The sequence below is a fragment of the Myotis brandtii genome, unplaced genomic scaffold (genome assembly GCF_000412655.1).
Source record: "Myotis brandtii unplaced genomic scaffold, ASM41265v1 scaffold105, whole genome shotgun sequence".
Lineage (NCBI taxonomy): Eukaryota > Metazoa > Chordata > Mammalia > Chiroptera > Vespertilionidae > Myotis > Myotis brandtii.
In genome coordinates, this window is record NW_005353538.1 from 5,841,627 (window position 1) to 5,854,494 (window position 12,868).

Below are 12,868 nucleotides of genomic sequence, written 5' to 3' on the forward strand. Positions count from 1 at the left end.
GTTTACATCCGGTTTTAGAATTGCATTATTGATCATGAGTAACGTGAATAATAATATTACTTGAGTGATGCCCAACTCTGGCCGTTGCGAGAGACAAATATTTGAATTATGCAATTTTTTGTCTCTGTCGATGCGTGTCACCCAAAATGAGTTTGTGTGTCACCTCTGACACGCGTGTCATAGGTTCACCATCACTGGCATAGACCATTTCTGGAAAGATATATCAGAAATATTAGTAATGGTTACTCCTGGGGAATGGGAATGGGATGAAAAGAAGAGAGAAATATTCTATTCATTTTATATCTTTTTATACTGTTGGAATTCCTCACTCAGTGCATTTGAGAAAAAGAGAGGAGAAATTTTAAAAATAAATGACTAGTTCCTCTTTTTAAAAAATATTTTTATTGATTTCAGAGAGGAAGGGAGAGGAAAACATCAATGATGAAAATCATTGATCGGCTGCTTCCTGCACGCCCTCTACTGGGGATCGAGCTCACAACCTGGGCGTGTGCCTTGACTGGAAATCGAACTGTGACCTCCTGGTTCATAGGTTGATGCTCAACCATTGAGCCACACCAGCTGGGCTCCTTTTTTTCTTTTAATTCCAACTTAAATTCCTCTATACCATATGAGTGACTAAAATTTTTTTTTAATTTATCTTTACTGTTGAAAGTATTACAGATTTTCCCCTATTTATCCCCATTGACCCCTTCTAGCCTGCACCCACCCCCCACCCCAGACCTAAATTTTAAAAGCTCTTAATGCTTTTGAAAAACTTTAAGCCAGTTAATGAATTGAAACAGTCATTTTCAAATGACTTTCTGCATCATTAACATAAGTTATAGAGTACCCTGTTTCAGGGGATTTAGTTGGGTCCACAAAAAACTGCTATTTGTCATTTTTAGAGAGTCATAGCCTTATGGCACTGTTAAACAAAGAATCTTAACTTGTACTGCTGAAGTGTTTTTAAATAAAAGGGTTTATCAGGTCATTGTGAGCCAAAAAAGTAAATAAAGAAAAAGAGGGCCGTCTTGGGGCATGGAGTGTGAACCAGCCACAGCAGCATGGCCACGTGAGACAGCATGTCCATCCATCATCCTAGAACTTTGCAATGTTTTTATACATCACTGGGGGTGGGGAGAGAAAGATCTAAGCCCTTCTGAAAAGATTTACATTACCTCTAGACAAAGGAGATGGGAGAAGGTAAGAGGCTAGATCTGGGATAGGTGTAACAGAGTCTGTAAGGAAGAAGTGTCCGATCCTGTGGATTATAGCCACCTGGAGATTAATCCTAAATTCCAGCAAATATACCGGAATGTGAGCAGCCATTAGTTAATCAAAGCTGGTCCACAGTTATGAGCTGGCCACTGTTCTGTCCCTTTCTCTGTCTTCTACGATTTTAATTTAGGTCATCTCAGATTTTTTTTCTTGTTTGTATGTTAGCTTTCTGCTTTATCAGTAAATTGGACCGACATAGAGTTGTTGCTGGAAGAAAAACGGAAAAAGCACCAGGGCTTTTGTGGACTGTTCTTGTTTTGTGGAAGTTGGAAAGATTAGCGGCAGTCTCAGCATGCATTAAGACCCTGTTGTCTATACTGGACTTCTGGAGTTGTTGCTATATATTTTCTTTAACTCCTAAAATTATTATTTTGCTTTTCTTGTGTACTTAAGTTTTATTTTAAAATTAGAAAACCAGATCTTTAATTTTGGAGGAAATTTTATTAGGCACACCTTAGAAGTTCTTTGGAGTAAAGGAACATTTATCAATATGTACTTAGGGTTTTGTTTTTTTAATTGATTTTAGAGAGAGGAAGGGGGAGAGAGAAAGAGAGAAACATCAAAATGAGAAACATCAATCAGGTCCTTAATGGGGGATCGAATCCACACGTGAGGATGCTCCAACCAATAGAACCACTTAGTGTTATTTTTAAATTTATCTTTATATAAATGTCTTTATAAGAATAGACTATTGAGTTCAGAAAATGCATGCATTAGAATAATGAAATAGCATCCCTCCCTGCTCCTTGTCCCAATACTAAACTGGGCATTTTAAAGATAAAATTCTTAATTAGTGATCTCACCAATTTGCCTCATCTGAACAAAGAGTTTTAATTAGTTGCTGTAGGATTAGGCCAGTTATTGTTCATTACATTTAATTGATTTTAGAGAGAGGAAGGGAGAGAGAGAAAGAGAGAAACATCAAAATGAGAAACATCAATCAGTTCCTTAATGGGGGATCAAATCCACCACCTTTTGGTGTACGTGAGGATGCTCCAACCAATGGAACCACTTAGTGTTATTTTTTAATTTATCTTTATAGAAATGTCTTTATAAGAATAGACAATTGAGTTCAGGAAATGCATGCATTAGAGTAATGAAATAGCATCCCTCCCTGCTCCTTGTCCCAATACTAAACTGGGCATTTTAAAGATAAAATTCTTAATTAGTGATCTCACCAATTTGCCTCATCTGAACAAAGAGTTTTAATTAGTTGCTGTAGGATTAGGCCAGTTATTGTTCATTACAACAACTTGATGCTTAATGTTTTTATTGTCTGCTAATCCTATTTACTGCCTGTTATGGGATGAGTTACTGTGTTGCTGTAAGCAGACCTCAGTCCTGAGGAGTGGACTGGGTTACGCAGAACCGCCAAGTAGCCCAGGTCCAGAGCGGGAGCTCCTTCTTTCTGGTGCCTCTTTCTTCACTGCCTCTGGGCAGGAAAAGAGAATACTTTTTTTTTTTTTACATGTACCTTTATTGATTTCAGAGAGGAAGGGATAGGGAGAGAGAGAAACATCAATGATGAGAAAGAATCATTGATCGGCTGCCTCCTGCACGATCGGGGATCGAGCCCACAGTTTGGACATATCCCCCGACTAAGAATCTAACTGTAACCTCCTGGTTCATAGGTCGACGCTCAACCACTGAGCCACCTGGGCCGAGGCGAGAGTATTTCTTGTTTTACGAAAATAATGTGAATTCATCTAAGGAAATGCAGACCTGTTGACTCTTGCCAGTTATTTGACTTGATCACGACTGGAGCACAAGCTCTATCCTGTCTCGTTGGGTGTGTACTATATATAGCAGCATGGTGGTGGTGCATTAATATTCAAATCAGCTTCCTGTGCAGTCCCAGGAGAAACCATTAGTTAGTAATACAGCAGGCTCCTAGTGCTCTTGGTTGGAATGTTACTATAAAATTAACATTTAGTATATAGTACTTATTAGGATTTTAGTTGTGGGTACTATTTAAGAAATTAGGTTTAGCTGAATATTTATTAAGATTGAGTCATGCACCCTGGCTGGTGTTTCACAGTGGTTAGAGCCTCGGCCCAGGCACCGAAGGGTCCTGGGTTCGATTCCTAATCAAGGGCATGTAACTGGGTTGCAGGTTCTATCCCCAGCCCCTAGTCAGGGTGTGTGTGGGAGGCAACACATCAGTGTTTCTCTTTCTCTCTCTCCCCCCCTTCCTCTTCCTGTAAAATCAATAAAAACACTTTAAAAAAAAGATCAATCTAACCATTGACAATAGGTTAACATTCCATGGTCAGTCAAATGTAGGAGGTATTACTAGAAATAATATAAACACTTCAGTTGAGTTTGTGAGGTAAGGGATGGTGTAGGAGAAAAGGTTGAGTAAGTAGGGCAGGGTAGAATCTTTGAAAACTAGCAAGATGAGGAATTTAGATTTGAATTTACATGTAGAACATCATTCTTAGAGCTGTACAAAATGATTTTACAAAGTTGTCATCTCTGCCCAATAACTTTAAAAAAAGGAAACTAAGTCCAGTTGGTATGGCTCAGCGGTTGAGTATTGATCCAGGAGCCAAGAGGTCGCTAGTTTGATTCCCAGTCAGAGCACATGCCTGGGTTGTGGGCTTGATCCCAGTGGGGACTGTGCAGAAGGCAGCCAATTGATGACTTCCTCTCTCATCGATGTTTCTCTTTATCTCTCTCCCTTCCTCTCTCTCTAAAAATCAATAAAAATACATTTTTAAAAAATAATAATAAAAAAAGGGAAACTAAGAGTATTTTCCTTTCCTGGGTGTATTTTTCTAGATGTATTGCTGTCCACTGCTACTTGTTACAAAGTGGGAAAAGGGGAAAGGGACTTTAATCCATGGACAAATATAATGATTAGTAAATTATTTAATATTTGCATACCATGTTTCACTGATTGACATTGGCACTCTGAGTTAAATTAAGTAATACATGTGAAGTGTTTAGAAGAACACCTGGCTAAAAGTAAGCAGCCTGTGTTACTTATTACTTTTTGTTGGGATTATTTTCTGTGAATCCTAAGTGTCAGTTGATGTTCAGAGTAATTTAAGGTGAAGATGTGATGTAGGTTTAATGCTCTACTCATTTCCCTCCCAATTACCCCCCCTCTTTTTGGGATATGTTGATTTTGATTCTTAGAAAACTGAATATGATTAAGATGTATAGATTCACATACCTTTACCCAATACAATAAAATGGAATTAGAGTTCGTTTGGAGAAAACTTTTTAACATTTTATTTTTCTAAAAACCACATGCTTTGTGTTTTCGGCATTTGCCAAGGCTAAATCTGGACACCTGCTAGTCTGAGGGTCACTCTCCCAGTCCACAGGCAGTGACTTCCTTTGACAAGACTCACCGCCTCAGAGACTGCTGGTCTCAGCAGCGTCGGTTCCATTTCTGGCCTATGACTGTGACCTGGACTAGAACAGAAAGACTGCCTACAGGGGTGTTGCACTTAGTTATTTCTAGTCGCATGATACGTAAGTGTTGTCCTGGGCCCGCAGCTGTTGAGGAACATAGGATACTGTTTCTGTTACAGCGGCAGTGAATGGGCAGTGCCACTTGAGACGTATTACGAGCTGAAAGACAGTCAGTGGTGAAGCAGTAAGTACTGAGGCCCGGCTTCGTTCTGGGATAACCTTAGTTCTGGGAATGGTATAAATTAGATGTCTTCTCAATGAAGTAAATTTGAACTATTTTGTTTTCAATATTCATCTAAATGATCATTGTCTTCAGTTAGACAGCCAATTGTTTAAATTGAGCTTACTTGTAAATAGTTGTTTGGTGTTAACTTTTGTCTGTGCAAAACAGGACAGAGTGTTCCAGTGAAGATGTTAAGGCTGAAAAGGGGTTATAAACTGATCTTGAGGTAGCCAGAAGTTACCACAAGATAGGTTTTTCCATGATTCAGATCAGTGAAAACATTTCATAGTGTAATCCCCCTGGAATTTTATTTGTAATTCAGAAAATTCTAGCTTTGTACTTCATTTAAGCAATTAAACCTAAGTTTTAAATATGATGTTGGTGATATCATTTGTTAATCACATGGTTAGAAACATTGTCAGTAAAAAAAAATGACACATACAAATGGTATGTGCAGTGAAGCTTAAAATAGCACATCTTCACATCCCTGCAGAATCCCTGCACTCCGTGTATGACCTCCTTACTTTATGTACTGCTCACAGAGGCGCTTTAAGCATCCCTTAAGGCTAGAATATTACACTTAGATGTTTTATATACTTCCAGTTTTACTGTTTACTCATATTTCTTCTGTAGGTATTTTCCTCGAGTAAACTTTTAAGAGAGTAATAGATGTGGCATTTCAGAATGTGTCTTGACGGTGTTGGGGCTGGGGACACTTTTTTCTTACTCCTTTAGTTCTTCTGGCTGACTGAATAATTCAGACAACGTACAGCAGATTTAATAGGAGAAGATCAAATTTTAATAACGTGCACACAGAATATTCACATAGGCATGCACATTCCAAAGACTGAGGCAAAATGAGGCAGATGTGCCAGTTTGGAGAAGAGTCTGGGATTCCTGAGGGGAAATAGGCAATTCACTGGTCGATGACCAAGTGGCAAGCAAATTCTTGCTAGGTGGACTCAGAAACAATGGTTGCACTTAATTCACATGTGCTGACGTGAGTGTGGTGATTATGCTTGGGTCCCTTCCTGAAGCAGGGTTTCGTCTGAATCTCTTTAGGTGGGAAAGGGGAAGATAACTTCCTATTTTGTTAGGCTGTAATGGTTTTCAGCTCAAAATAGCCTGCGTGGCAGCTGGGCACATTCTGAGAGACTAGACCTCACAACAGTCATACCGTGTTGCTTGTAGGCGAATCTCTGGTCTGTTAAGATGCTTATACTCCTTAAATGTATCCAGGTTTACTTTCTGACTGACATTTGTCTGTGGTTTTGTTTGTTTGTTTCTCAAACATAGAGCTGCCAAATGCTGTTAAATCAGCTGAGAGAAATCACGGGCATTCAGGACCCTTCCTTCCTTCAAGAAGCTCTGAAGGTTAGTTTCAAGGCTTCTGTTAGTCAAGAGGCTTTAAAACAGTTGTCCATGTTGTGGTTATGTCAGTTCAAGCTATTTTAACGCCTGATTGAAAGTGTATGTAGGGACAGAGCTCTACAGGTCAAATAACCCGGTATCTTCAACATGTAAATGGATGGGGGAGACGTGCAGTGCAGGGAACCCGACAGGGTAAAAGAGGTTTATGAACATATCAACCAATTGCACAGTATAAACTTGGTATGGTTCCTGACTCAAACAAACTAAAGGATATTTGAGTCAGGAACTTTGAAGTAATTTACTTAAAAACTTGATACTTACTGTTAAGGGGTTATAATTTTAAAAAGATACATTCTGAAATGTTGACTGATAAACTGATACGATGCTTAAGATTTGCTTCAAAGTATCTGGGAGAGACTGGCAGAATAGATAAAACAAGATCGACCACCTTGGTACATGGGTTCAATTATACATTCCCTCTACTATTGTAAATGTTAGACAGTTTTCCTAATAAAATATTAGAAACAATTACAAGTGTGGTCACCACTACAGAATATGTTTTAAACACAGTGCCTTACTATCCTGCACCATATTCCCCCGACCCCAGACTTATGCCTAGACTTACTCCGTGTGTCTGCAGGTTGTAAAGAGTTATAACCAAGCAAGAAATTAACGCACTAATTTTAAATGCTGCGATGCTTTACTTGTGAAGTCTTTTCCCCCCTCTCCTTAGGCCAGTAATGGTGACATCACTCTGGCAGTCAGTCTTCTCACAGATGAAAGAGTGAAGGAGCCCAGTCAAGACACTGTTGCTACAGAACCATCTGAAGTAGAGCGGAGTGCTGCCAACAAAGAAGTATTAGCAAGTAAGTACATCCTGTCTTAGTCCTGCTTGGACTCGCAAAAAATAACAGATGAGTGTGTGTGAGTTTTCTGTCTGCCACATCAGCCCTTTGGAAAGAATGGTAATGATAGCTAATGATTAAACCGTTACCATGTGCCAGGCACAATTGTAAGCACTTTTGTGATTCATTCATTCACACTTATTTAATGAGCACCTGCTATGTGCCAAGCACTCTTTCAGGCACTGATGAACAAAATAAACAAGATGAACAAAATGAATAAGAATCCCTGCCTTCATGTTGCTTAGTTTTTCAAGGGGAGACGAACAAATTATATAGCATATCAGAACATGCTAAGTACCATAGAGAAAAAGTAAAGGATGGAATGAAAAAAGTTTTGAGGATTAGATTTGAAATAGGATGAGCCTTTTGAGAATGGGTGAGTAAGTCATGTGAGGCCTTAGCGGGGGAATATACATTGGATTGCTTAAGGAGCAGCAAGGAGGCCAGAGCTGAGGCTTAGTGAGTGAGGAGGGCAATACGAGATGAGGCCGTAGAGAGAACAGGAGGCAGATCATGCAGAGCCTGCATAAGTGCTTGGCTTTCCTCTGAGTTAGATGGCAGCCACTGGAGAATCTGGAGCCGAGGAGCGATGTAAACTGTTCCCATTTTCTAAGGTCACTCTGACTGCTCTGTTGGGTCGTGGGCAATGAGCATGGGTCGGAGCAGGGAGCCCAGGACCAGTGAGGAGGCTAGAGCAGATGGTGTTGGGTGAACTGGGATGTAGTGGTTAAGGAGTGAGAAGTGCTGCTATGTGGGCTTTGCTTACAGAGGAGACAAGGGGTGTGTGAGAGAGGAGGTAAAGGTGACTCCAGGGTTTTTTCCTAAGCAGCTGAAATGATGGAGTTGCACCTATCCAACATGGGAATAACTGTAGGTGGGGCAAATTTGGGGTGGAAGGTGAAGCGATCGGTTTTGGCAATATTAAGTTTGGGTGCCTGTTAGACATTCAGGTGGAGTGTCAGAAAGGCAGTGGAGCCCAGCCGATGTGGGTCAGTGGTTGAGTATTGATCTATGAACCAGGAGGTCACAGATTGATTCCTAGTCAGAGCACATGCCCGGGTTATGGGCTTGATCCCCAATAGGGGCCATTGAAGAGGCAGCCAATTGATGATTCTCTCTCGTTGTTGTTGTTTGTATCTGTATCTCTCTCTCTCTCTCTCTCTCTCTCTCTCTTTCTCTCTTTCTCCCTGAAATCAGTAAAAATAGATATATAAAAATAGAGGCAGTGGAGATCCACATGTATAGTTCAGGGGAGAGATCTGCTGGAGATAGATACAGAACTTGGAATCATAAACCTGTAAATGGTATGTAAAGTTATGGGACTGGATGAACTCTTCAAGGGAGTCAGTATAGAAAAGAGAAAAGGTTCAGTGACTAAACAAGCCGGCACTTGCAGTGAAGGGCGGTCTGGGTAGATCAGGAGTGTCCAGGGAGATCAGGAAGACCAAGAGAACCAGGAGAGTGGTAATGTGGAAGCCAAAGAGGCTTCCAAGGGAAAGGAACCATCAGCTGGGTCAGATGGTGTTAATGGATATTTGGTCTATTTGTAATTTTGAACTACTCTGAATAATGCTGGTATGACTATTCTTTGTGTGTGTGTGTGTGTGTGTGTGTGTGTGTACATATACATTTATATGTATATATGTCAGGTGCACATAGTGATCTTTTTAAATCAATATTTTGGGAGACTCATCCATGTTGAAAGTTATAACTGTAGTTCACTTATTTTCACTGGTGTGTAGTATTTCATGGTCTGAATATACTACAGTTTATGTATTTATTGACTTTGGGGTTTGTTCACATTTTTTGCTATTATAAGCAAGGCTGCTGTGAGCTATTTTATTCATGTAACGTGTGCATGGCTAATGATGTTGAGCATCTTTTCATGTGCTATTGGCCATTTGTATATCTTCAAAAAAAATGTCTATCCAAATTATTTGCCCATTTAAAAAAATTGGGCATTTGTTTTTTCATTATTTAGTTGCAGGAATAATTTATGTAGTCTGTATATAGGTACCTTACTGGATACCTGATTTGCAAAAATTTTCTCACATTCTGTGGGTTGTCTTTTCACATTCTTGATGGTGTCCTCTGAAGCCCAAGGTTTGTGGGTTTTTAAAAATTTTGATGTCAAATTTATCTATTTTTTTTTCTTTGGTTGTTTGTGCTTTGGATGTCATCTCTAAGGTGCCATTGCTTAATCCAATATCACAAAGAATTACAATGTTTTCTTCTAAGAGTTTTACAATTTTAGCTGTTATCATGTGGTCACAAGGTCTTTTTTAAAATGGTGTGAGGTAGGGGTTTAAAGTCATTCTTTTGTGTGTGAATATGCAGTTGTTCCAGTACCATTTGTTGAAAATATAGTCTTTCTGTACTGAATTATCTTTGTACCTGTGATGAAAAGTAGTTGACCATAAATATGAGGTTTGTTTATATTCCACCGAAGTCTGTTCCCTTGATCTGTATGTTTGTCTTTATGCCAGTAGCCCACAATCTTGATTACTACAATTTTATGGTTTTTTCTTTTTAAATTAAATGTTCTTCATTGTTCATGTATAGAAATTCACTTAACTTTTGTCTAACCACATTTTATTAATTACAACTATTGTCTATAGATTATTTTGGGTTTCTCTAGTAGGTGATCATTATCTATGAGTTATGACAGCTTTGTTTCTTATTTTCCAATTCTCATATTTTTAAAAAATTTATTTTTTCTTTTCTTATTGCACCGACCAGAACTTTTAGAACCATAGTGAACAAAAGCCTTGATAGTAGACATCTTTGTCTTAGTCTTGGTTTTAAAGGAAATGTGTTTCACATTTCACCATTAAGTACAAAGTGTGCTGTGGGCTTTTCATGGATACTCTTTCTCAGCCTAAGAATATTCTCTTTCTAGTTAATTTAGAGTTTTTATGCTTGAATAGAGGTTGAATGTTATCAACTACTTTTTCTGTATCTATTGAGATTATCATTTTCTTCCTTGAAATGTTAAGATAGTGAATTTTACTGGTCTCTTTTCTAATGTTAACTCAGTGTTTCTTTCAATGAACTCAACTTGGTCTTAATATAGAATCTTTTTTTGTACATTAGCAGAATTCTGTTTGCTAATGTTTTGTTTAGGTTTTTGGCATTTGTAAACATGTGTAAGTTTGAGTATATCTAGGTTTGTTAATGCTTTTACTTTTTTTCCTGCAATACAGACAGGAGGGCAGTGTTTCCTGCATGTAGACTAATTGAAGTTCAATGTATCTTGCAGAAGTAATAGACCTTACTCATGAGAACAAAGATGATCTTCAGGCTGCCATTGCTTTGAGTCTACTGGAGTCCCCCAAAGTTCAAACTGATGGAAGAGATCTTAACAGGTAATTGATTTAATTTATAATCTTTGCTCCCTACATTAGTGTGTAGGTCAAAGGCAATAGCTCTGTGAGTACCACTCAAGAACTATTCTTTCAGGCTCCCTCAATTGCATCTGAATTAAATTTTTTAAGGAAAATTTACTAAATTTAGCTTACTTACTCTGGTTCACTTTTGAAAAAGCCAAATATGATAAGTGTCTTATTGCAGCCTGTGGTCTTTGGGCAGAAGCCTGCAGGTTATATAGTTCATAATTGCTAATTTATGGTGGGGGGGGCATTCTAGTGTAAGTATCCAATAAATATGTATGCCCTTTATAATCGTTGAGCCTTTGTAAACTTTGAGGGTTATATTGATTTTCAAAAATGAAATATGATTCAGTTACCCTGTCTCAGAAGTGAACAGGGATAGTATTTGAATTGATACTAATTTGGTGACTGGCTGGAATTGTCCACAAATATCCAGTTCCAGTGGTGGCCTGTCAGTTTCCAGATATGTTTATTCCCTTGTACTGTCGAGTTGTTCTTTCAGGGAAACACAGGGCTGTGGTTTGGGTACTAGACAGTTTGGAGGCTCTTATCTTTTTAAAAAAATATATTTTTATTGACTTCAGAGAGGAAAAGAGAGGGAGAGATAGAACCATCAATGATGAGATGGAATCATTGATTGGCTGCCTCCTGCACGTCCCACACTGGGGATTGAACCTGCAGCCTGGGACTGTGCCCTGACCTGGTTCATAGGTGGACACTCAACCACTGAGCCATGCTGGCCGGGCTGGAGGCTCTTATCTTTAGCAGGGTGTCTCTCTTGCCTCTTTCAATGACATGGTCTGAGAGAGGACACTGTTGCTGAAAACTAAAACTTTTCCTACACTACCATAAATAGTCTTGAGTCTCAACTCAGTTCCATGAAGCACCTTATTAGTAATAATCTCTGTTATAGAAGGAATAACATCTCTGTGTTTAAACCTTACTTTTCACTTATGTTATAATCTTATAATTACTGTATAGCCAGTGATTACCCAGCAAATAGTTTGGCGTTTCGAACTACCTATGAAAGGTTACCGACATCCTCCATGTAGTATGTTGTTCTTTAACTTTTTCCTTTTCTGATGTGTGGCATGTTGGCACCATGCAGGATGCATGAGGCAACCTCTGCAGAAACTAAACGCTCAAAGAGGAAACGCTGTGAAGTCTGGGGAGAAAACCCCAATCCCAATGACTGGAGGCGAGTCGATGGTTGGCCAGTTGGGCTGAAAAATGTTGGCAATACATGTTGGTTTAGTGCTGTTATTCAGGTATGATATTTTTTAAGAGTAAACTGTGTAATTTTGTAATTTTGAAACAATATTGTAATTTACTAAACCAAAATGTGAGGAACATAGCTTTAAAAAAATGGAAACATATATAAAACTGGGGAGTTTCCCCCACAGCATCGTGTTTGGTTGCTTTCTTGTGTTCTGGATTTATATGGTCTGGTGTCTACATTGGGCAGTACTAAAAACAAGGTCCTCTGTGGCTGTAAATATGTTGAGTTGGTGTTTTAGATCAGCATTCAGTGACTACTGTGTTGTAGTGGAGCAAGAGTTACTAAGGAGAAGCCAATTGTTGGAGGCTGTCATGCATGCAGGCAGGTAATGACGGTGGTCTGCAACAGAGAAGTGACATAAGCCACAGAGAAGTAAAGCATTTGGGAGGTGTTAGGAGATCAGATCTACAAGATTTGGGGAGTGACTAGATTCAGGTTCTCTGCAGGAGAGAGCGGAGAAAGACTCCCAAGGTTTCTAGTTGGCATACAGGTGGATGATACCTCTTGACACTTCAGGAGGGCTGATTAGGGTGTGTAAGAGTGGGATTTCTGTTCAGTCCCTCCTCCCCCCAATAGTGATTAGGTGGCAGACCAAGATATGTGACAAAAATAGGATAGGTCAACACTTAAAGAATCATGGGCTGTGGAGGAGAGAGGAACCTTTAAGGTATTCCAGTACAGAGTCCTCATTTTAACTTTTTATCTTCTCTGATTCCATGTATAGCACTTTTCAATGACAATACTTCTAAACTCTTAAAAACAGCACCATATTCTAGACCAGTGGTTCTCAACCTTGGCTGCACATTAGAATCACCTGGGAATCTTTTTAAAATCCTGATTTCTGGGCCCCATCCTCCGGAAATTCTGTTTCTTTGTTATGGGGTGGGGTCACAACATTAGTAACAAAGAAACAGAATTTCCGGAGGATGAGGCCCAGAAATCAGGATTTTAAAAAGACTCCCAGGTGATTCTAATGTGCAGCCAAAGTTGAGAACCACTG

General features: G+C 39.2%; 1 protein-coding gene across 7 annotated transcripts in view; it reads left to right on the forward strand.

The window, feature by feature from the left end:
- The window catches only part of USP28 (ubiquitin specific peptidase 28), a 63,680-nt gene that overhangs the window by 5,568 nt on the left and 45,244 nt on the right, over positions 1 to 12,868 (forward strand). For 2 of the 7 annotated variants that reach the window (XM_014539470.1, XM_005856827.2), the window contains exons 1-5: positions 4,811 to 4,885; positions 6,221 to 6,298; positions 7,029 to 7,161; positions 10,460 to 10,565; positions 11,698 to 11,857. In XM_014539470.1, the coding sequence (XP_014394956.1) occupies positions 6,230 to 6,298; positions 7,029 to 7,161; positions 10,460 to 10,565; positions 11,698 to 11,857 (468 nt within the window). In that variant the 5' untranslated portion in view covers positions 4,811 to 4,885; positions 6,221 to 6,229. Of the gene's footprint in view, positions 1 to 4,809; positions 4,886 to 6,220; positions 6,299 to 7,028; positions 7,162 to 10,459; positions 10,566 to 11,697; positions 11,858 to 12,868 lie in introns of those variants that run through there. The other 5 variants (XM_014539465.1, XM_014539481.1, XM_005856829.2 and 2 more) reach the window with 4 other exon arrangements.